Source organism: Mastigoproctus giganteus, chromosome 1 (assembly GCF_048544385.1).
Source record: "Mastigoproctus giganteus isolate SK-2022 chromosome 1, ASM4854438v1, whole genome shotgun sequence".
NCBI classification, from domain to species: domain Eukaryota; kingdom Metazoa; phylum Arthropoda; class Arachnida; order Uropygi; family Thelyphonidae; genus Mastigoproctus; species Mastigoproctus giganteus.
In genome coordinates, this window is record NC_143575.1 from 197,975,290 (window position 1) to 198,001,453 (window position 26,164).

General features: G+C 38.7%; 1 protein-coding gene across 1 annotated transcript in view; it reads right to left on the reverse strand.

The window, feature by feature from the left end:
* Nucleotides 1-26,164, reverse strand: part of Pdxk (pyridoxal kinase) — a 165,530-nt gene that overhangs the window by 127,441 nt on the left and 11,925 nt on the right. Inside the window, exon 2 of the mRNA XM_090390325.1 lies at nucleotides 4,668-4,722. Coding sequence (XP_090246451.1) covers nucleotides 4,668-4,722 — 55 coding nt within the window. The remainder of the gene's footprint in view (nucleotides 1-4,667; nucleotides 4,723-26,164) is intronic.

Sequence of the window (26,164 nt, forward strand, 5' to 3'; positions counted from 1 at the left end):
GATATCATATACTTGAATTTCAAGAAAGTTTTTGATACTGTTGCACACGGTAAACTGTTCTACAAATTGGAGCAGTATGGCATTAAATGGGCTGAGAAGTGGCAACTGAAGTTTAATATTGACAAATGCAGAGTACTGCATATGGGTAGCAGTAACCCAAGAGAAACTAACTGTGTTGTACACACTCAGGGAGGAGAATCGGCACGTTGCTGCAATGGATAAAGGAATGTTGAGTGGGAGAGGGCAGAGAGTGGTAATAAATGGACACTGCTCTATATGGACTAATGTTATTAGTGGAGTTCCCCAGGATTCAGTGCCGAGCCCATTGTTGTTTTGTGTATTTATTAATGATATCGATAAAGGTATATCAGGCTTAATGTCCAAGTTTGCAGATGATATAAAGGTTGGCAGAGTTGTTAATGCTAGTAAAGACAGTATGCTACTGCAACAGGATCTGGAAAAGATAGGTAGATGGGCTGAAATGTGGCAACTAAAGTTTAATATTGACAAATTCAAAGTACTCCATATGGTAGCATTAACCCAACAGAAACGTACCAACCATGTGGTACTACACTCAGGGAGGTGGAGAATGAAAAAGACCTGGGGGTAATTGTGCAGTCGGATATGAAGTTCTCTGAGCAGTGCAGACTGGTGCCAGAAGTAGTCATGGAGTTTTGTCAATGATATATAGGAATTTTGCTAGCAGAGACAAGGAGGTGATTATACCTTTGTATAAGGCAATAGTCAGACCACACCTTGAGTAATAGCAAACTGCTGCATACAGGTTCAGAAACCTCATTTTAGGATGTAGAGTTGCTAGACTGAGTATAGAGAAGGGCGACAAGACTGGTGAGAGGAACAAAGGGGTTCTCTTACTAGGAGATGCTTAAATTAAAAGTTGCAGCATCTGGAGACTAGGTACCTGCAAGGTGATCTGATTGAGGTGTATAAGGCCTTGAATGGATTGAGCAGGCTTATTGATGAGGGGATTCTTCCTCTTGCTCAGATTATAAACCTGAGAGGGGCAGAGATTCAAACTGAGGAAAGATAGTTGTAGAATAGATGTGCAGAAGTTTGCCTTTAGCCAGTGGGTATTTTATTGCTGGAACAGACTTTCATCTGTTGTTATGTAAGTTGATAGCGTAAATAAATTTAAGGCTGAACTAGACAAACATTTGGAGTGAACGGATGGGGTGAAATGGGAAGGTTTTCTTTTATTTTTCTTTTATTTTATTTATTTTTTTTTTTGCTGATGCTCTATATGCTTGCTTTCTTGTATCATATGCTTCAACTAATGCTAATGCGGAGGCAGAAGCTGTTCCATTGAATAACCAAGAAAAACAGAAAATAGAGCAGCACACTGCTAGCAAACAGCAGTAGGATGATGCTAAACATTGACTTATGAGAGCTAGCACTTTGCACAAGGAATGCTAACGAATTACATAAGAGATTGCTATTCATCTGGGGCCAAAAAAGTTACAAACCTATATAAAATATTCAAGCTGTAGCCTGATCAAAGGCTTACATAACAGAATAATTATCTCTTTGTCCATACCAGCACAACTGGTGAAGGCGTATCAGGCTTAAAGTCTAAGTTTGCAGATGATACAAAGGTCAGCAGTGTGGTTAATAGCAGTGATCATGATAAGCTACTTCAATAAGATCGAGGAAAATTGAGTCGATGAACTGAGAATCGGCAGTTAAAGTTTAACATTGACAAATGCAAGGTACTGCACATGGATAGCAGTAACCCCAGAGTACCTTATCAACTGTGTGGTACTACACTCAGGGTAGTGGAGAATAAAGTCCTGGGAGTAATTGTGGAATCCGACATGAAATTCTCTGAGCAGTGCAGACATGCCACCAGGACAGCTCATGGGGTTTTGCCAATGACATACAGAAACTCTGCTAGCAGGGGATAAGATGATTATCCCTTTGTATAAGGCCATGATTAGGCCACACATCTTGAGTACTACATACAGGTCTGGAGGTCTCACTTAAGGAAGGGTAGATCTGCTGGAATGGGTACAGAGAAGTGCAATCAGATTGGTGAAGAGAACAAAAGGGTGCCCTTCCTAGAAAGGCTTCAGTTCTGCAAACTACAGAGCCTCAAGACTAGGCACCTGCAGGGAGATCTGATTGAGATATTTAAAGCCTTGAATGGATTGAGTAAGCTGACTGTTAATGGTATTCTTCCGCTTGCTCAGACTACACACACACGAGGGAGCACAAATTGAAGTTGAGGAAGGTTGGTTGCAGGATAAATGTGCAGAAGGCCGCCTTCAGCCAGTGGGTGGTTGATTATTGGAACAGGCTTTCATACGTTGTTGTGGAAGTGGATGGGTTGAATTAATTCAAGTGAGAACTAGACAAATTCTTGGAAGGTGCAGATGGGTGAACTGTTTTTTTTTTTTTTTTTGGTTGATGCTATATAAGCCTGCTTTTTTGCATCATTTGTCATTACTGCTATCACTACTACAATTCTTTTACATCACAGATAAAACACTATGTCCTCTCCCAGCAGTTTGTCTACACTAGGGATGGCAAATCAATGGAACGTGTGCTGTGCAGCATACACCAGAAAAAAGTATACTGGCATGAACCACCCACAAACTGTTTATATTATAAGAAAAGGTTTTTTTTTTTTTTTTTAAGACAAATCTGTTTTAATGCCAATCGGCCACATCTGGCAGCAAAAACTGTAAAGTGTAATTGAGTGCAGAATTATACAGCAACAAAGTTCTCAATAAAAACTTTCAACTATGGTTACCTTTTACATAATAACAATAAAGCCTATTCGCTATTTTAGTCTTTTTTTTTTTTTTTTTCCTATGGAATGTAAAAAAGTTTTATTTTTTTTTTTACCTAAGGAATGTGAAAACTTCATATTTTGGTTTCAGCTTATTTTGGCATGCAAGGCAGAAATTATAAGAACCTATAAGAATAATGCCCATCCAACTGGCACCTCCTAATCCCCATAAATGTGGGATAAATGGGCTTACATATTTGGAACACTTACTTTCTTCATATTTATCCCTTGAAATCATGAATCTTAAGACAACCAAAGATTTAATGGTGGAACTTAGAGACAGAGTAGAGACTTTGTAAGAAATAGATCTTATTAGGGATTACTCTCACTTCTAATCTGTCTTATGCTAAGATAAATTAGAAGTGAGTGTAATCCCTAATAGATATATGTGATCTTGTCTAGAAATCTGAGTATCATCAAAGGTAGGAGCAGAATCGTTTTATGCAAGATATAAGCAACACTGAGTTTTAAAAGAATTGGATTAACTAAGTTATTTTTGCCCCATTAGGGAGTTACCTGGAGATTAGCTTTTAGAGAATTGGTGGTGGATATTTGAGATGTTGAAGCTGTTTATGGAGGCCTCTTTATTTGAGATGTTGAAGCTGTTTATACATTGCACTCCACCTTCCACCTTTTGGAAGGTGGAGTGCAATGTATGCTATCATCTGCAAAACTGTGGATAGAAATCCAGTCAGTGGACAGTCATTAATACATAAGAGGAAAAAGAGTGGGAGAAAGAAATGAACCTTGGGGAACATCAGCATTAGTAGAAAAGTTAGAAGAGATCTACCATCAAAAGCCTTATAGCTTCATCAAAAGCTTCAGTTTCACCAAACTTTTCCAATGAATTTAGTGAAAAGCCACTATATCACTATAAAGCTATAAATTGATAAGCCAATATATCACTAAATTCCACTGAATTTAGTGATAAGTCACTATAAACTTCTGGATAGTTTAGGAGTTGGCAGTTTGAATTTCTACAATGCTTTAGAAAGAGTAGAATTAAGTGCAATGGGGTGATAATTGGCTGGGAGGGATTTGTCACCCTTTTTTAGGAACTGGTAGATATGAGTAAATTTCCAAGCAGAAGGAAAAACACCAGTGGAATAAGAAAGTGTAAAAAAAGCTAACTAAGAACATGAGCACAGGTTTTGAGAACAAGTGGAGAAATACCATTAGGACCTGGAGTTTTCTGGTATCAAGACTGTTTCTTCTGACAACCTTAATGGAAGACCACAGGAAGCACTGAGTGGAGTGTACTGGGAATGGTAGGAGGTGATTTATCAAGATCGTTAATACAAGAATTACAAGAAAATAAGATGCTAGTAAATCAGCTTTATCTTTATCTGAGGAGGCAACAGAACCATCATGTTTTAACAGAGGTGGGAACATAGAGGGGTAAAACTTATAGCCAATACCTTTGGCAAGACACCAGAAGGTTTTCTTTGTTTGGGGATTTATTAGGCACATCGGTATCTGTGGCCATAGTGTGCCAAAACACCAGAAGGAGAATGGAATATTTAGTTTGGTGAAAACCTTTCCTGAAATGTTTTCTCACTATCAGAAATTAACTGTAACTAGTGGCAAGGAAGGAATTCAACCATAAAAACTTGATTCCAATCAAGTTTTTATGGAAGATCCAAAAACTGTTAAAATCTACTGGAAATTTTTTTTAAATCCTACACTTGTAAATTTTAAAAACTTTAAATTTTTCTGCATTTAGAATAAACTAAAACCTAGCTAATAAAAATCTTTTAGTTAAAAAAAAATATTTCAGTAAATAACTAATATTTGTAGGTAATATTAAAAAAGTGATACTGAATTTAATGATAAACTGATGGCAGTAATGAAAACTTACCTGTATGATTTGACAACTGTACTGAATTAATTGCATCAACTTCAAAGCCTAATATCTAGAAAAGAATATGGTGCTCTCAATTAGAATATATTCAGAGTGATAAATCAATAAATTTGGAGATTTAAGTATTTAAATAGGAAGTGGAACATTTAAGTACGCAATATTGGCATATAATACCTGGCAGGGTTACGAAACCTTCATGTACTAAGATGAAACCTTAAGTCAGTAGTGAATATACACTAAATTCTCTTACCTAATCACAATAACCTTAATTAGTGTAATTGCAAACCTCTGCAATTTGCTGAACTAAATATTCCATTTGTCAGCATAGGGAATACCAGAAGTATACCAAGTTATAAATGATTTTGTGATAACTGAAATAAAAGTGGAAGAGCTAAAAGTAAAAGCACCTAAAGCTGATGGAAGCTATCCAGTTATATTAAAAGAAGCAGGAAAAGAGATAAGCAAACCTTTGGCCATAATATGAGAGCATCCTTGAATTCTATCATATCAGGGAAGATCCCTACAGGTTGGGGATGTAGATTTGACCCCTCCTCCCATTCACAAGGGGGGAGAAAGAGGTATCAAAGAGCAAAGTGAGTAATTAGAGGCCAGTAAGCTTGACTTCTGTACCAAGTAAATTAATGCAGTCAGTAACTGAAGAAGTACAGTGGGATCATCTTTACAGGAATGTAGTTATACATAAATCACATCATGGATTTGTTAAGGGAGATCCTGTCGGGCAAATTTAACTTTTTAATATGACATAACACAGAAACTGGATGCAAAAAATAATTTTAACATTCTATACTTAAATTTCAATAAAGCTTTTGACACTATTTCACAAAAAACATCTACAAACTGGAGTGGTATGCCATTAAGGGAAAGTTAGTGTTATGGATAGAGGGATTCCTGAGTGTTAGAAGACAGAGGTTATTTTTAAAGGGGCATTGCTATTAGTAGTAGTGGCATGTGATGCAAGAAAGCAAGTGTATGAGCTTGAGCAGCATCAGCCAAAAAAAAAAAAAAATCACACCATTCCCTCCAAATGCCTGTCCAGTTGCTGCTTAAATTTATTTAACCTATCAACTTCCAAAACGACAGATGGAAGTTTGTTCCAGCAATTAACCACACGCTGGCTAAAGGCAAATTTCCATACATCTATTCTACATCTGTCTTTTCTTAATTTGAATTTATGCCCCCTTAGGTTCGTAATCTGAACAAGCGGAAGGATCCCATCAAAATTCAGCGTGCTCAACCCATTCAAGGCCTTATACACCTCAATCAGAACACTGCGCAGGTGCCTAGTCTCCAGCCACTGCAATTTGCAGAACTTAAGCCTCTCTTGGTAAGAGGAACATTTAAGTATGGTGAAATTTAAGTAGGGATCTGATTGGATCCCTTCATGTCCCTCACCAATCTTGTTGCCCTTCTCTGTACACACTCAAGCAAATCTACGTCCTTCCTAAATGAGGCCTCCAGACCTGTACGCAGTACTCAAGGCGTGGCCTGACCATTGCCTTATACAGAAGGACAATCACCTCCTTTTCCCTGCTAGCAAAATTCCTATATATCATTAACAAAACCCCATGACCTGCCCTGGCAGCCTGTCTGCATTGCTCAGAAAACTTCATATCTGACTGCACAATTACTCCCAGGTCTTTTTCATTTTCTACCACCTTAAGTGTAGTACCATACAGTTGGTACATTTCTCTGGGATTACTTCTACCCATATGCAGTACTTTGCATTTGTCAAGGTTAAACTTCAGTTGCCACTTCTTAGCCCATCTGCCCAAATTATCTAGATCCTGTTGCAGTAGCACACTGCCATTACTGTCATTAACAACCCTGCCAACCTTTGTATCATCCGCAAACTTCGACACTAAGCCTGATATATCTTCATCAATATCATTGATAAATATACAAAAAAACAGAGGACCCAACACCAAACCCTGTGGGACTCCACTAATAACATTAGTCCACGAAGAGCGGCACCCATTGATTACCACCCTCTGTCTTCTCCCACTCAAAAACCTTTTATCCATTGTAGCAACTTACCCTTAATACCATTCTGCTCCAATTTGTACAATAGTCTTCCATGCGCAACAGTGTCAAAAGCTTTCCAAATATATGATATCAAAATTATTTTTTGCACTAATGTCAATAGTGTGTCCCTCATAGATCAGTGCTTGGCCCTTTACTGTTTTCAACATTACTGATATTGAGGAAGCATATCAAATTTATTGTTTGAGTTTGAAACAAAGTTTTGGCATAGTTAATGACAGTAATCAGGTTTTGTTTGTTATTTGGTTTTTAGGAGCAATAGCAACTAAAGCCATATTGCTCCGGGGATATGCGGTGGTCATTCCCTGACCTTTCTGCATCCTCCGTATTTGGTGGTCACAGGGTCGAACCCCGGTCTAATCAAGAAGGGTGTGCTACGCACTGCTGCTCCTGCCCACAGAGGTGCCTCAGTAATCAGGATATTCAATTCCAACAAGATTTGAACAAATAAGGCCGATGCACTGGAAAGTGGCATTTGAGATTTAATATCAATAAATGCAAGAACTGCATATGAGCAGCAGAAATCTCAGAATAACATACCAGTTGGGTGGCACCACATTCAAGCTGATGAAAACGAACGAGACCTAGAGGTAACTGTACAGTCAAATGTGAAATTCTCTGACTGTGCAGATAGGCTACTAGGCAAGTTTATGGGATTCTGTCAATGATATACAGGAATTTTGACAACAGGGACAAGGAGATGATTCTTCCACTGTAAAAATCAATGGTTAGGATAGATCTTGAACACAGCATACAAGTCTGGAAATCTTATTTTAAGAAGGATATGGATCCATTATAACAGGTGCAGAAAAAAAGGTAAGTCAAGGATACAAAAGAGTATCCTTGCCATGAAAGATAAGAATATCCGGCTAAGGTAAAGAAAGCCAACACGAGAACAACGAGAAACGTCGGATAACTTATGTGGAAAATTAGTTTCCCGACACCGGACTCTAGCGCTGCTTGCTCGGTAAGCAGACTGTAGGTGTTATCGGTCTGGAGCCGAAATCGAGAAGGATATATAGACTGACAGGTAGGCATGGCAAACAATGAAATGATTGGTGGTGGGTGCAACAGAGGACAAGCTACTGTGTAGTCATTGGTTGGCATTATAATGTATATTTATGAGTAAAGAACGGTGCATAATAGTTTTGTAATGAAGGGTAAACAGGTAATAGCAGCAACGAATCTTTTAAAGATGGAAGAAATTTGGATAGAGATTCAGCATCAGGTACAGCCCAATTCTGAATTTGGTCAAATACTGAATTAATAAAATTTTAATTCTGTTCATTTTTATGTTCTTCATTATGTTTTTTTCTCATTATTAAAAGCAGATTTTGATTTAGGTTTGGTTACGAAAAAAGGAAAAGGTTTCTTTATTTTTCTTTATATTTCGTAACCTGACCTTAAATGGCAGGTTAGGAAATAATAGAAACGGTTTCCTAATATTTAGTGACCTAACCTTAAATGTTAGGTTAGGAAATAATATAAGAAAGGAAAGAAAGATTCTATATATGTATAGTGAATAGCTGTTGAGGTGTTGATTGACATTATGATACGTGTGTATCTGCACAAGCGTCTTTAAAAATAAAAGAACAGTAATAAAAAATTAATATTTTGTTAATAAACAATTTATGTGCTAATCCACATGATTCTAAAGATAAAAGGTTAGGTTACCCCCTCCATTTTGGGAGGGGTTCAAGCTCCCATGGGATTCAAGTGGAGGTAACCTGACCTTTTTTCACAATTATGGAAAGCATTCATTAGGGCAAGTTATCATTAGTGCTACTAAAGTGATACTAAAACCAATGTTATTGTGTGTTGTGTTCATGCACCAATCAGCACATCGTTTGCCATGCCTACCTGTCAATCGACATATCGTTCTCGACTTTTCTCCAGACCGATAACGGCGCCTCCATAGCCAGGTGGGCAGGAGCGGCAGTGCGTAGCACACGCTTCTTGAATAGACCAAGGTTCCAGCCCGCGGCCACCAAATATGGAGAATGCGGAAAGGTCGGGGAATGAAAACCGCATATCACCGGAGCAATATGGCCTTAATTGCTAATGCTCCTAAAAACCAAATAACAAACAAACAAACCTACCATCTGTTTACCGACCGAGCAGCACTAGAGTGCCGTATCGGGAAACTAATTTTCCGCGTAAGTTATCCAACATTTCTCATCGTTCTCATGTTGGCTTTCTTTACCTTCACCAAATATCCTTTTTTGTCCTTTCAGTTCTGCAAATTGCAGGACCTGGAAACTAGGCACCTGCGAGCAGACTTGACTGAAGTTCTCAAGGGTTTAAAAAGGATTGAGTAAACCAAATGCTGATGGCATCCTTATTCTTTCTCAAACAATACACACAAGAGGACAAACTGAAAAAAGGGTGGTGGCACGATAGATATGTGAAACTTTGCTTTCAGCCGGAGACTGTTGTGGAAGTGGGTATCTGAATAAATTTTAAGGTTCAGACAAATTATTATAGACTTTCTTTTTTTGGCTGATGCTGTATAAGCTTGCTCCCTTGCATCATTTTCCACTACTAATACTAACCCAACATATCATTACCAAATGAACTAAATTAAAAAAAAAAAAAAAAGAGGAAAACACTTTTTAAGAAACTAAAATTAAACAAAGGAGGTTAAGCAAGCTAGGGCAAGATATGAGAAGTCTCTGGCAAATGATGCAAAGACTTCTATGCTCATATTAACAGTAGAAGTAAGGGGTTAAATCACATTGGGCCACTAATGTTGACAAGTTCATTGTTAATGACCCTGCTCGGGTTGCAGACAAATTGAATAGGTATTTTGCATCTACATTCACACATCAAGAATTCTTTAGAGAAGGGAATGGCAAAAATTTATCCAACTTTAACAAGGAGCTGAATGACTTTGATAACTGAAAAGAAGGCGAGGAGAAATTGTTGAAGATGGATAAAAAAAAAAAAGGCACCTGGGTTGAATGGAATCTATCCAAATCGGCAGCAAAGGAGGTAAGCAAATCCTTAGCCATAATTATGTGAGCATCCTTGGATTCAGGGGAGGTCCGTATGAACTGAAATATAGAAATGTATCCCCCAATTCATAAAATGGGATAAAAAGGTGACATGAATAATTACTGACCTGTTAGCTTAACATATGTTCCAGTGAAAATAATGGAATCACTGATTAAAGAAGTAATGCAGGACCATCTGGACAGGCATGCAATTATATTGCAATCACAGCATGGATTTAAGGGGCGGTTCTGTCTAACCAATCTGATAGTTTACTATGATACAGTGACCAAAGCATTGGTATTGTTATTTATGGCACAAGGTCTACTTAGGCCATATTGCACCTATCAACAAGATGGAGGTCACGTATGGTGACTAAAAACAGTCAGAAATGATCATATAGATGTATCCATTTTAGGAAGCGGATAAATTCTGGGAGATTTGCATAGTTACTTATGATATGATGAAGTGTCAAAACTTCTTCAAGATTTTGTAGAAAACTGAATAAAGGTTTTCGGGTATGAGTGTATAATATACATTCAACAAGAATGTGCTTGATTGTGAGAAGAGAGCTGCAGTGCGTACACTGCAGAGGATTGTTTCCTATGAGAAGAAAAAAATGGGCGAGCTGACTGTGACTGATTCATGCTCTGTACAGGATAACTTCTTCCTTTCTGTTTACAAAGAAACTGGAAGCCCCTAACTGTGGTTCATATTTATTTGAAGGAGCTTGTTATTCAGTTGAGCTTGCCATAGAAGTGTCCATTGTTCCTTACATATACTTCTTATATTGGATCTGTAGTCAACATATGGAATGTAATAATCTGGTGATGCTATGTTGAATGAATGTTTGGCTTCATAATCATTTATGAAGCCAAATATCTGCTCTTTCATTATCTGATATCCCAGTGTGGCATGGGATCCAGCAAAAGATGACTAATTGCTGGTGATTATGGACATGCATCGGCTGAGTTTTTATTAAACGATGCTTTGGTGAGGAAGAATTTTGCAAGGCTAAAAGTGCACTCAAAGTCTGTATATATTACACTTTTTTGGATGGACAGATGGAGAATATTTTCTATAGCAAGAATATTTTCTATGACAAGCTTGATGCAACAATTGTACAGCTTGATTCAGCTGTACAACTGTTGCATTCAATGGGAAGTGAAAGAGAAATGGTGTTAAAGGGGAAGATAGCTACCACACCGACTCCACTCTCAGACTTTGATCCATCAGTGTATATTTTTATTAAATGTGGATAATTCTGTGTATGAGCAGTATGGAGTTGTTGTACATTGATATTTAAAAGAGAATGTTTTCCCCAGTTTAGGAAATAACTGTCACGGGATGGTTTAATAGAAAACCATGGAGGTTTCATTTGATTTTATTTCAGTTTTTATGATGCAAAGGCGACTAAGGCCATGATGTGCCAAGTCCAAGACCATGGAGAACCTGAACTGTTTGGATCTTGGAGGACTTTATCAAGATGTATATTCCAAGTTTGTGATAATATCTGCAAACTGATAACAGTAGGCTAAGCTACCCTGGTTTATTTCTATAGTAATTGTGAACTGTGGATCGTTAAGTACTGGCCTAGTGGGGTGGGTAGGTAGACTTCGAATTTTGTTGCATAGTTCAGAAGTAACATCTTTCTCTCAAGGCTGAGGGGCAGTTCATGGGCTTCAATATAAATATTTTGTATTGATGACATTCTATAAGTGCCTATAGCAATCCTGAGGATGTATTCTGAGAATTTCAATTTATTATTGAAAATCACACCAAGGAGATGAACCCTGTCCACAACTGTGATAGGATGATTTGTTAAACATACCTCTGGATCTGGATGCATCTTTTGTTTGTTGATTCAGAAAAGTGAATGACTCTTGATTTCTGATAAGATAGTCCTTTAACCATTCTGTGCCAGCCATAGTTCAATATGATTAATTGAGATTTGCAGATGGATGAGATTCTCAATAAAGCTCATTTTTGCAAACTGCAAGAGACAGTCAGATCATCGGCATAAAGGTATGAATTTACAGTGTTTGGAATATTTTTGATCATCTGATTTTTTCCTTATTGCAAATAAGGTTGCACTAAGAACAGAGCTTCTGCTTGTAGATATGTTTGTGAAAGGACTTGCCAGTAGCGAACTTGAAAGGTCCCGTGCTGTAGGAAATTCTGTGTGAAATATGGTTAAGTGGCCTCTCAGGTCAAGGGAATGAAGATCTCTCAGGATACCAAAATGCCAAGCGGTGTCAAAGGTCTTCTCTATGTCAAAGCATAACAAGATGAGATGTTCACTTCAGATAAATGCATTCCTGATGTTTGTTTTAGTTTTGATTTTAAGATCCAGGGATGATTGGTTTTTTCTGAAACCAAATTTATTACTGGAGATCATATTTTGGGAATCAAGATATCATGTCAATTGAGGGTGTATCATTTTTTCTAGAGTTTTACTTAAGCAGCTGGCAAGAGAAATGGGATTGTAGTTATGAGGAATAGAGTGGTCTTTCTCTGGTTTGGGTATTGCCAATACATAAGAGTGATACCAAGAACTGGGGAAATGAATGTTCAATGAAGATGTGATTGTAAAAGTAGAAGGTTAGCAGTGAGGATAGTGATTTATCATCTAGATGTTGCAGCATTGTGTAATATATTCCATCAGGGTCAGCAATACCATTCTTTGCAGTGGATATAGCCTCTTGAAGTACAAACATAGTAAGTGATTGATTGTACAGCAAAGAGGATGTAGTTCTGAAATTCAGTTGGGATTTTGCAACTAAAGTTTCAATCTTTTGAAATGATGGATCAGATGCGGTACAAGTCGGACAACTTTGAAAATACGGTTGCTAGGGCATTGACAATATCTACAGGAGTAGACAGCTCCTGCCCATTCCAGCTGAAAAGCGGAGAGGATAATGGAGGAAATTTGCCATTTAATTGCTTTGTTTTTTACCATATTATTCTTGTGTCAGTATTTTTATTAAATGCAGTTGCAAATTGACTGAAGAGTTATTTCACTTTCTTTCTTTCTTTCTAATGTGGCGGGTCTTGACTATAAGTTTCTCGTAGTTATAAGATTGGCAGTGGTAGGATGTTTGCAGGATAGATTCCATGCATGGTTTTTTCTTTTTTGGCATTCTTACTACTGTCATTCCACCAACAATTTATGGTATTAGCATTAGTAGAGGCATATGATGCAAGGAATATGATTAGTCCATGAAGAACAGTGTCCACTGATTACCACTCCCTGTGCTATCCCTGTATCCATAGCAACAATTTGCCCATACTGCATCAGCCATACAGCATCAACGGAAAAAAAAAAAAAAAAAACCTTTCCATTTCACCACTCTATTCGCTCCAAATGTTTGTCTAGTTCTGCCTTTGATTTATTTAAGCTATCAATTTCTACAACGACAGATGGAAGTTTGTTCCAGCAATCAACCACACATCTATTCTACAACTGTCTTTCTTCGATTTGAATTTATGTCCCCACAAGCAATTAATCTGGGCAAGAGAAAGAATCTCAGCAGCAGTGAGTTTACTCAAACGACTGCTCAAGCCTTATACACCTCAATCAGATCACTTCGCCGGTGCCTAGTCTCCAGACACTGTAATTTGTAAAACTTAAGCCTTTCTTTATAAGAGCAACCCTTTGTTCCATTCACTAATCTTGTTGCACTTCTCTGTACTTGTTCCAGCAGCTCTACATCCTTCCTAAATTGAGACCGACAGACTCATTTTAGGAAGGCAATGTCAGGCCACACCATACTCAAGGTGTGGCCTGACATTGCCTTATACAAGGAGATAATCACCTCCTTATCCCTACTCGCAAAATTCCTGTATATCATTAACAAGACCCCATGGACCTATCCTGGTAGCCTGTCTCCACTACTCAGAAAATTTCATATCTGACTGCGCAATTATCCCCAGGTCTTTTTCATTCTCTACCATCCTCAGCGTAGTACCACACAGTTGATACGTTACTCTGGGGTTACTGCTACCCATATGCAGTAATTTACATTTGTCAATGTTAAACTTCCATTGCCACCTCTCAGCCCATCTGCCTAACTTTTCTAGATCCTATTGCAGTAGCGTACTGTCATTAGTGTCATTATCAACCCTGCCAACCTTTGTATCGTCTGCAAACTTCGACATTAAGCCTGATATACCTTCATCAATATCATTAATAAATACAGAAAACAACTATGGTCCCAACACTGAACCCTGGGGAACATCACTAATAACATTAGTCCAGGAAGAACAGTGTCCATTGATTACCACTCTCTGTGCTCTCCCACTCAACCATCCCTTTATCCATAACAACAATTTGCCCTTAATTCCATACTGCTCCAAGTTGTACAGTAGTCTTCCATGTGCAACAGTATCAAAAGCTTTCCTAAGATCCAAGTATATGATATCAAAATTATTTTTTGCATCCAGTTCCATTGTGACCATGTCATAAGCAATCAAATTGGTAAGACAAGACTTCCCCTTAACAAATCCATGCTGTGTCTGAACTAGATGATCCTGCAGTGCTTCTTTAACCAGTGCCTACATTAAATTCCCCAGAACAAAAGTTAAACTAACAGGTCTATAATTACTTGTGTCACCCTTTGATCCTCCTCTGTAAATGGGGTCACATTTTCACATCTCCAGTCCATGGGTACCTCACCTGAGTCCAAGGAAGCCCTCATAATTATGGCTAAGGGTTTGCTTACTTCCTTTGCTGCCTCCTTTAATATAACTGGATAGATCCCATCCGCCCCAGTTGGCTTCCTTATGTTTATTTCAACAATTTCTGCTCCACTTTGCTCTCAGTCATTATAAAATCATTTTGCTCACTGCCAGAGTTTAATACACCTCTGGCATTCCCCTCCTTGAATAACTCCTGACATGTGTAAATGTAGATGCAAAATACTCATTTAATTTGTTAGCTACCTGAGCAGGGAATCAACAGTTGAACCCTCGATATCAAGTGGACCAATCTGATTCATCCCCTTCCTTCTAGAGTATACATAAGTAAAGAACTCTTTGTTCTTTTTCTTTGCATCCTTTGCCAGATTTCTCTTAATCTGCCTTTGCCCGACGAACATCCTTTGTGACTTGATTACATACCAGCTTATATCCACCATAGCCTTCTGTGTCACCTGTTAATTTACATGTATCAATTGCATTTTTCTTCTCTGCCACATATCTGATTAGTTCATCTGACATCCATTTAGGCATAAACCTTGAACCATATTCTTCTACTGGAATGAGCAGCAGCCTGGAAAACAAGATACAGGGGATTTTTGAGACTGCTGGGAGTCATTACGGTAAAAGTTACTCTTGCTCAGAATAATCACCTGAGAGGGCATAAATTCAAATTGAGGAAAGACAGATGTAGGAGAGACGTGAGAAAATTTGCCTTTACCCAGCAGGTGGTTGGTTGGTTGGTGGAACAACTTCCATCCCTTATCGTGGAAGTTGATAGCCTAAATAAGTTTAAGGCTCAGGTATTTCGAACGAACAGAGGGGTGAAGTGGAAGTGGTTATTTTTTATTTATTTATTTATTTATATATATATATTTTTTTTTTTTTGGCTGAAGCTGCATAAGCTTGCTTTCTTGCATCAAATGCCTTTACTAATGCTAATGCCAATGCTAAAGTAACACATGGGTTATGTTAGGGTAGCTAAGAATAGGAACAGGTGCATGTATACTTGTGTGTATACCAATGCTAGGAGTTTGGTAAATAATTTTGATGAATTTGAGGTGTTGGTCAAAACATCAAAGGCAGATATTGTTGGGATATCAGAGACGTGGTTTCACACAGATATAAGGAATGCAGAACTGGAATTTGGGGAGTACAACGTCTACAGAAAGGATAGGAAGGGAAGAGCGGTTATGCTATTAGTTAAGAAACACATAAATTCCAAGGAAGTGAAGCCAGTTGACATCACTGGACAGTGAAGTGTCAAGTCAGTTTGGTGTGACATAGGCACTGAGAAATCAAAATTGAGAGTAGGAGTGTGTTATTGGCCTAATGACTCTGATGAGTATAATAAAAAACTGTACAGGGAAATAGAGGGGCCAGTAAATCAGAGAGTCTTATAATGGGGGATTTTAATTTCCCGGATGTTGACAGGAATTTGTGGGTTGGTCATCCACACACTAGCAAGGCTTTTGTGGATTTATTGGATGATCGTTTTCTACAACAGCATGTTTGTTAGGCAACTAGAGGGAGTAATACTCTTGATCTGATTGACAGTAGTGATTCTTCATGCATTAAGAATCTGCAGATAAAGGAAGCACTAAGTGGCAGTGATCACAGTGTGCTGAAGTGGGATTTACTCAAAGAGATAATTACCATCAGGGGTAAAGGGAAGTGTTTTTGCTTTCGTAAAGGCGACTACCGTGGTCTGAGACAGTATTTAAATTCTATGCGGTGGTACCAACTGATGATGTTACCAACAGCAAATTCAAAATGGGAGGCATTCAAAGAATTAATCTTGGAAGCTACTAGGCTTTACATACCAACTAAGAAATATTGTTCAAGTTTTAGGCCTAAATGGATGTCAGATCACATCCATTCCTAAATAAGACATGTTTGTTTGTTTGTTGTTTGGTTTTTAGGAACATTAGCAACTAAGGCCATATTGCTCCGGGAATATGAGGTGGTCATTCCCTGACCTTTCCGCATCCTCCGTATTTGGTGGTGACGGGCTCGAACCCTGGTCTAATCAAGAAGCGTGTGCTACGCACTGTTGTTCCTTGCCACCTGGCTACGGAGGCACCATGAGACATGTGGCAGAGAAGAAAACTGCATGCGATACATATAAATTAATGGGTGACCTGGAAGCCTATGATAGATATAAGCTGGTCTGTAACTAAGTCAGAAAGGAGGTTAGGCATTCAAAGGCAGATTATGAGAAATCTTTGGCAAAGGATGCAAAGAAAAACAGCAAAGAGTTCTTTACCTATGTAAACTCTAGAAGGAAGGGTTTGTTTGTTTGTTTTTTTTGTTTGGTTTTTTTTTTTAGGAGCATTAGCAACTAAGAAGGATGGGGATGAATCAGATTGGTCCACTGGATATCGATGGTTCAACCGTTGATGATCCTGGTCAGGTGGCTAACAAACTAAATGAGTATTTTGCATCTATATTAACGCGAGAAGTTATTCAGGGAGCGGAATGCCAGAGGTTAACTAAACTCTGGCAGTGAGCTAGATAATTTTGTAATAACTGAGAAGAAAGTGAGGAGAAATTGTTGAAGATAAACATAAGAAAGGCACCTGGAGTGGATGGGATCTATCCAGTTATATTAAAGGAAGTAAGCAAACCCTTAGCCATAATTATGAGAGCTTTCTTGGACTCGGGAGAGGTACCCATGGACAGTAGATGTGCAAATGTGACCCCAATTCATAAAGAAGGATCAAAGGGCGACAAGTAATTATAGACCTGTTAGTTTAACTTCTGTTCAAGGGAAATTAATGGAGGCACTGGTTAAAGAAGCACTGCAGGATCATCTAGACAAGACTTCAGTTATAGCTAGGACACAGCATGGTTTTGTTAAGGGGAAGTCTTGTTTGACCAATTTGATTGCATACTATGCTGTAGTCACAAGGCTACTGGATGCAGGGAATAACTTTGATATCATATTTGGATCTTAGAAAGGCTTTTGATACTGTTGCACATGGAAGACTGCTGCAGAAATTGGAGCAGTGTGGCATTGGAGGCAAATTGCTGCTATGGATAAAGGGATGGTTGAATGGGAGAAGACAGAGTGTGGTAATCAATGAACACTGCTCTTCATGAACTATTGTTATTAGTGGAGTCCCTCGGGGTTCGGTGTTGGGTCCATTGTTGTTTTCTGTATTCATAAATGATATTGATGGTGGTATATCAGGCTTAATGTCCAAGTTTACAGACGATACGAAGGTTGGCAGGATTGTTAATGACAGTACGCTGCTGCAACAGGATCTAGAAAAGTTGAGCAGATGAAGTTTAACATTTACAAATGTAAAGCACTACAAATGGGAAGCAGTAACCCCAGAGTAATGTATCAACTCTGTGGTACTACACTGACAGTGGTAGAGAATGAAACGACCTGGGGGTAATTGTGCAGGCAGATATGAAGTTTTCTGAGCAGTGCAGATGGTCTGCAACAGTAGCTCATGGTGTCTTGTCAATGATATATACAACAATTTTTCTAGCAGGGATAAGGAGGCAATCTTCTAGATCTAGATTCTAGCAAATTTTCTAGATCATTGCCTTGTATAAGGCAATGATCAGGCCACACCTTGAGTACTGTATACAGATCTGGAGGCCTCATTTTAAGAAGAAGGATGTAGAGCTGTTGGAACGAGTACAGAGAAGGGCAACAAGATTAGTGAATGGAACAAAGGGTTGCTCTCATGAAGAAAGGCTTAAGTTTTTAAGGCTTAAGAAAGGCTCTCACGAAGAAAGGCAAATTACAGTGTCTGGAGACTAGGCACTTGCGAGGTGATCTGATTGAGGTGTATAAAGCTTTGAGTGGTTTGAGCATTCTCAATGCTGACGGGATTCTTCCTCTTGCTCAGAATAATCACCTAAGAGAGCATAAATTCAAATTGAGGAAAGACAGTTGTACGATAGATGCGTGGAAGTTTGCCTTTAGGCAGCGGGTAGTTGATTGGTGGAAGACTTCCATCTTTTTTTGTAGAAATTGATAGCCTAAATAAATTTAAGGCTGACCTGGACAGGTATTTGGAACGAACGGAGGGGTGAAATGGATTGGGCTTTTTTTTCTTTTTTTTTTTTTTTGGCTGATGCTGCATAAGCTTGCTTTCTTGCATCGAATGCTTCTACTAATGCTAATATTTCTTAGTTGTTATGAAAAGCCTAGTAGCTTCCAAGATTAATTCTTTGAATGCTTCCCATTTAGAATTTGCTAATGGTAATAACATCAGTTGGTCCCACTGTATAGAATTTAAAAACTGTCTCAGGCCACTGTAGTCAACTTTACAAAAGCAAAAACCTTTCTCTTTATCCCTGTTGGTAGCTACCTCTTTGAGTAAATCCCACATCAGCACACTGTGATCACTCTCACCTAGTGGTTCCTTTATCATTGTGGAACCCCACAATGAATGGTGTCCATTGAAGTCACCCAATAATCAGAAAGGAATTCGCAACTGCAGAATAAGATCTTCAAGTTCATGAAGGGTACAAGGATCACTGAGTGGCAGGTAGATCAAAACAAGTGTCAGAGTAATGCCAATCACTATTTGCATGACAACAGCTTCAACAGCAGTTTGTAAAGGTAGGTGTTTGCTAGGTACTAGTGAATCTATGAGTATGGCTACCCCTCTGTGAGCATTATTTCCAACAGATCTATCTTGCCAAAAGACAATATAATTTTTTATCAAAAGAGACACCTGAGGCACTAAATATGTCTCCTGTTAGCAGATTCCAATTGGATTTAGATGCATAATTATCTCGTGAATATCATTAACACTGTTGTGAAAGCCTCTGCAATTCCATTGGATGTTTTTCATTGCTTGGATTTAAATAGAGAAGCTATGTCTGTCTCCTTCAGGCAGTCAATTTTTATTTTCTCTCTCTTTGGAAAAATAAGTCTTGCATCTATTTTGTCTTCTGGTTGGATCTCCAGAATAGTTTTGGTTTCTTCTTAACTGGTTGTTTCATTTCTATCCATAAGGAAAGAGTCAGCATCATCATCATCAGCCATTTTCAATCCACTGTAGGACGAAGGCCTCTCCAGCAACTTTCCAGTTCCTTCTGTTTTGAGCACTGGCCATCCATTTACTACCCAAAAACTCATGAATTTCATCTATCCATCTCCGCCTTTGTCTTCCAGGTTTTCTTCTAGCTCCTCTTGGATACCATTCTGTTATTTTCTTAGTCCATCTGTCATCATGTCTTCGAGCTGTGTCCTGCCCAAAACCATTTTAGTTCTTTAGTTTTGATAAGAATGTCCTTTACTTGAGTTTGCTGCCTAATCCATGTGTTTCTCTTCTTATCTAACAGTCTGATTCCCAATATAATTCGTTCCATTCTTCGCTGTGTAGTTCTCAGCTTCTCTTCCATTCTTTTGGTGAGTGCCCAAGTTTCACTTCCATAAGTCATGGTGGGGAGTATACATTGATTCATTATTTTACGTTTCAGACAAACTGGGATATTGCTCTTCAGTATGTGACTATATTTCCTGAATGCTATCCATCCAAAATTTAATCTTCTCTTGACTTCCAGCCATTTATCATTATTACAGCTAATAACTTGTCCCAGATAAGTATATGACTCGACCTTTTCAATTACTGCTCCTTCAATCATTATTTCCCTTTCCGTGGCATACTTGTTCATCATTACTTTTGTTTTAGCCATATTCATCTTTAGTCCAAAATCCTTACTAACTGATTACTAACTCACTAACTGATTAAGATTTTCCTCTAATTCTTTGGGATCGTGGCTTATAACCACAATGTCATCTGCAAATCGTAAATGGTTTAGGTACTCTCCTTTCACATTGACTACTTTCTACGACCAGTCTAATCTTCTGAAAGCTTCCTCAAGGGCAGCAGTAAACAGCTTCAGAGATATTGTGTCTCCTTGTCGAACTCCTTTCTCGATTTTAAATTTGCTACTTTCTTTGTCTAGTCTAATAAAGGAAATAGCACTCTCATATATTTTCTTCAAAATCATAATATATGGGGGTATCTACGCCTTGTCTTTCCAGTGCCCGAAACATTGCCTTATGCTGTATGGAGTCAAATGCCTTTTCATAATCCACAAATGCCAGGCATAGTGGTGTTTTATATTCACTTGCTTTCTCCATTAGCTGTGATATTACGTGAAGGTGATCCATAGTTGAGAATCCTGTCCTAAAGCCAGCTTGCTCTTTCGGTTGATTTTCATCAAGTATTCTTTCTAATCTGTTAGTAATGACCCTTGTGAACAACTTATAGATGTGGGATAACAAGCTAATTGGTCTATAATTTCCAATTTCTGATTTATCTCCTTTCTTATGCAGCAAAACTATGATTGCATTATTCCACTGCTTAGGCGTTACACCTTTTCTAATGCGCTTCGTGAAGAGCCTTGCCAGTTTTTGTGTTATGTCTCTTCCTCCCAATTTTAACAACTCTACAGTAACTTCATCTTCCCCCGGGGCTTTCCGATTCTTCATTTTCTTCAATGCATGTTCTACCTCATCAGGAAGAATATCGGGTATGTTGTATGTGTTGCTACTTGGCAATCCATCTTCCCCACTGCTGGTATCATTCCCTCGCTCCTTGTATAATTCTCTATAGTAGTCTTCTGCTATTTGAATTATGCCTTCTCTGCTGTTTATAAGTACACCACCACTATCCTTCAGTTTCAGTATCATTTGTCTTTCTGTATTACTGCTCATGGCTGCTGATTTAAATCCTTTGTTTTCCCTTAATGCTTGTTCTACTTTTCTTGTGTTAAATCTTCTTATGTCCTCTCTGAGTCTCTTTCTAATGGCTTTGCGTAACTCAGTATACTCAATTTTCTCCCCATCAGTGTTTTTCTTGCTCTTCATTTGTCATCTTCGGTTCATCATGACAAGTGTTTCTTGACTAATTTTTTCTTCTTTGGATTTCTGTTTCCCTATAGGTTTCTTGGGCTTTATCACTTTCAGAAAGTTGTAATATTCCTCGTCGATATCTTGGTCCTGAGCAGTCTGCAGAAGCTCAAACTTGTTCTTCAGTTCCAGTACATACTGCTTTTTCTCCTCCTCTGTTATCTCAAAGACCTTTGTATTATTTACTCGAGTCAGTTTTTTCCTTTCCTTTCCTACATCTATATCAAGTGTACATCTTACCATTCTGTGATCACTTCCAACATTTACCTTATTCAGGACGGTAACATCATTCACAATATATCTTCTGTTAGTGAGGATGAAGTCGATTTCATTAGTTGTTAATCCATTTGGACTCTTCCATGTCCACTTTCTATTCACCCTTTTCTTGAAAAAAGTGTTCATTACTGACAGCCCTTGAGATTCTGCAAATTCCACAAGTCTTTCACCTCTTTTATTTCTTTCACCAATTCCAAAATTTCCTATAGTTCCTCTTTCTGTGCTGTTTTGCCTTTTTCCAACCTTAGCATTGAAGTCCCCCATAATAATAGTGTAGTGGGTTTTCTGCTCATCTAGAAGACTCAATTTCGGTGTACATTTCTTCAACCTCTTCATCATGGCTCGATGTTGGTGCATAAATCATTATAGTCTTTAGCTTGTACCTCTTAGAAATCTTGAGTATTAGTCTTGACACCCTTGGTGATGTACTTTTGAATTCCAAAATGTTGTTTTTAAAATCTTTATGGACCAGAAATCCAACTCCACCTTCACTCCTTTCACTGTTTCCATTGGTGTACAGCAGATTTCCACTTGATAAACTTATAAGTGATTCATTTCTTCTTCTTGTTTCAGCCAAACCGATGATATTCCAATTCACATTTTCTAATTCCTTTTCCAGCTCTAATATCCTGTCTTCACCGATGAGTGATCGTACGTTGTAACAAGCCAAGTTCAGTTTCCGTGCATGGCAGCCTGGTCGTACCCAGAGATTCTTAGCACCCTCTGCTTCCACTCTGATCCTCTCGCTGCCGTAAGAGGGAGAGTAAAAGCTGCTGGGGACTGAGGGCCATTTGTATTGTTGTGTTCTCATATGCTGGAGGGTTTGGTCTTTTCCTCTTCACGCTGACCAGGCGTCTTGAAGAGAACCACTCTACATGTTCGTTGCCACCTAAGTGACGTAACAGGGCTTACCATTGAGAAGATGTGTATGAGTGGATTTTAGGGAGGCAGGCCAACCGGACTTCTCCTAAATCTTCAGTAATAGAGAGATATTGGATCCATCAGTGTTTTAGGCCGAGTGTCTGATAATACACAGGATACCTGTTCCCCTCTAAGCCCCTAAGAGTCAGCGTGCTATTTGCTAACGAGATGAGTTTTCTGTTTAAATAAGTCTTATGGGAGTTGTATGGGAAACAGGTGGTATCATGAGTGGTGTGTTAATAGATCTCTTTGAAGTCTGTTGCTTTGAGGATTGAGGTACAGAAGAGAGCAACGATTGAGCCTATTCAGATGCTTGGTGGAATTGATGTATCAGTCTAAATTGAATGAATTCTCTGAGTAGTGTCGGCGTATGTACACCTTGGCATCTGTTATAATTATTTTTTTGTTTTTCAAAATGAGATTTTTTTCTATCTTGAATTTCTGGATTTTTTTTTTTTTTTCTTTATATTTCCAATGATCACATTTTAGAGAAATCTGGGTAATTGCTTTTACAACTGGGACAAAAAGTGAGGACTGTGATTTACAATCAGCTTGGGCATGCTCCTTCGATCCACATTTAGGGAATACTGTATCACCTTAACAGACCACTTCAGAGTGTCCATATTTCTGACACTTATCCATATTTCTGATAACATCTTATTGGGTTTGGAATATACGTGTGAATGTTGTAATTCAAATACCAGACTTTCATTATGAAGGTAGGTTTGGTGAACTAAATGTCAGTATGATTCCGAGTTGGAATAAGTTCACCAACGCCGACCGGGCTAGCCGGGTGGGTAAAGTGCCTGGCTGGCAACCCAAAGGTCGCGGGTTCGAATCCTGCCTCAGGCTTGGATCAAAGTACTGCAAAAACCTTGGGAGGTGCATTATGGCCACAGAAGCCGATGCGCCAAAAACTACCAAAAAAAAAAAGTTCGCCAACTTTCTTCAGCATAATTCTTTTTTTTGCTTGTGTGACCTTCTGATCTTGCAATTCATTGACCATTTCCCCCTCTAAGACATACATTAGGTCCCATTCAGAGATGACACCTTTGGTTGTATTGAGTATAGCACGTGTTGAAACCTTAACTCGAATTCCACTGAATGTGATGAGTTTGAGATGGGACTCAGGAGTGTTTAGAGCTGGTAGTCTCAACCAGTAGGTTGCCGGATTTAAGATGATGCACCATTCTTAGGGAACCTGCAACACTTTCTGTATGAGAAATGGCAATAGATTGCCTACACCTGGTTCATTAAGGAATGCAGAATCAGGAAACATTAGCATTAGTAGAGGCATATGATGAAAGAAAGCAAACTTATGTAGCATCAGCCAAAAAAAAAAAAAAAAACTTCAGCTTCACCCCTCCGTTCGTTCGAAATACTTGTCCCGCTGAGCCTTAAATTTATTTAGGCTATCAACTTCCACAACAAGGGACGGAAGTCAGGTCCACCAACCAACTACCCGCTGGCTAAAGGCAAATTTCTGCACATCTGTCTTTGCTCAATTTGAACTTATACCCTCTCAGGTGATTATTCTGAGCAAGAGGAAGAATCCCATCAGCATTGGGCATGCACAAACCATTCAAGGCTTTATACACCTCTATCAGATCACCTCGCCGGTGCCTAGTCTCCAGACACTGTAATTTGCAAAACTTAAGCCTTTCTTCGTAAGAGCAACCCTTTGTTCCATTCACTAATCTTGTTGCCCTTCTCTGTACTCATTCCAGCAGCTCTACATCCTTCTTGAAATGAGGCCTCCAGACCTGTATACAGTACTGACCATTGCTTTATACAAGGAAATAATCACCTCCTTATCCCTGCTAGAAAAATTCCTGTATATCATTGACAAGACACCATGAGCTACTCTTGCAGCCCGTCTGCCCTGCTCAGAGAACTTCATATCTGCCTGCACAATTACCCCCAGGTCCTTTTCATTCTCTACCACTGTCAGTGTAGTACCACAGAGGTTGACACGTTGCTCTGGGGTTGCTGTTTCCCATATGTAGTACTTTACATTTGTCAATGTTAAACTTCATTTGCCACCTTTCAGCCCATCTGCTCAACCTTTTCAGATCCTGTTGCAGCAGTGTATTGTCATTAACAACCCTGCCAACCTTTGTATCGTCTGTAAACTTCGACATTAAGTTTGATATAACATCATCAATATTATTTATAAATACAGAAAACAACAATGGACCCAACACTAAACCCTGAGGGACTCCACTAATAACATTAGTCCACGAGGAGCAGTGTCCATTGATTACCACTCTCTGTCTTCTCCCACATAACCATCCCTTTATCCATAGCAGCAATTTGCCACCAATGCCACACTGCTCAATTTGTGCAGTAGTCGTCCATGGCAACAGTATCAAAAGCCTTTTTAAGATCCAAGTATATAATATCAAAGTTGTTCCCTGCATCCAGTTCTTTTGTGACTGCATCATAGTATCCAATCAAATTGGTCAGGCAAGACTTCCCCTTAACAAAACCATGCTGTGTCCAAGCTATAACTGAAGTCTCGTCTAGATGATCCTGCAGTGATTCTTTAACCAGTGCCTACATTAAATTCCGCAGAACAAAAGTTAAACTAACAGGTCTATAATTACTTGTGTCAGCCTTTGATCCTCCTTTGTAAATTGGGGTCATCTTTTCAAATCTCCAATCTATGGGTACCTCCCCTGAATCCAAGCTCTCATAATTATGGCTAAGGGTTTGCTTACTTCCTTTGCTGCCTCCTTTAATATAACTGGATAGATCCCATCCACTTCAGGTGCCTTTCTTGTGTTTATCTTCAACAATTTCTCCTCCACTTTACTCTCAGTTATTACAAGATTATCTAGCTTACTGCCAGAGTTGAATACACGTCTGGCATTCCCCTCGCTGAATAATTCCTCATGTGTGAATGTCGATGCAAAATATTCATTTAGTTTGTTAGCTACCTGAGCAGGATCATCAACAGTTGAACTACTGATATCAAGTGGACCAATCTGAGTCATCCCTTTCCTTCTAGAGTTTACATAAGTAAAGAACTCTTTGCTGTTTTTCTTTGCATTCCTTGCCAAAGATTTCTCGTAATCTGCCTTAGCCTGCCTAACCTCCTTTGTAATTTGGTTACAGATCAACTTATATCTATCATAGGCTTCTGTGTCACGTGTTAATTTATGTATCCCATGCATCTTTCTTCTCTGCCATATGTCTCATTAGTTCATCTGACATCCATTTATGCCTAAACCTTGAACAATATTTCTTAGTTGGTATGTAAAGCCTAGTGGCTTCCAAGATTAATTCTTTGTATGCTTCCCATTTTTAATTTGCTGTTGGTAGCATCATCAGTTGGTTCCACTGTATAGAATTTAAATACTGTCTCAGACCATCGTAGTCGCCTTTACGAAAGCAATAACCCTTCCCTTTACCCCTTATGGTAGTTACCTCTTTGAGTAAATCCCACTTCAGCACACTGTGATCATTGCCACCTAGTGGTTCATTTATCTGCAGATTCTGAATGCATGAAAAATCACTACTGATAATCAAATCAAGAGTATTACTCCCTCTAGTTGCTTCCCGAACATGCTGATGTAGAAAACAATCATCCAATAAATCCACAAAAGCCGTGCTAGTGTGTGAGTGACCAACCCACAAATTCCAATCAATATCTGGGAAA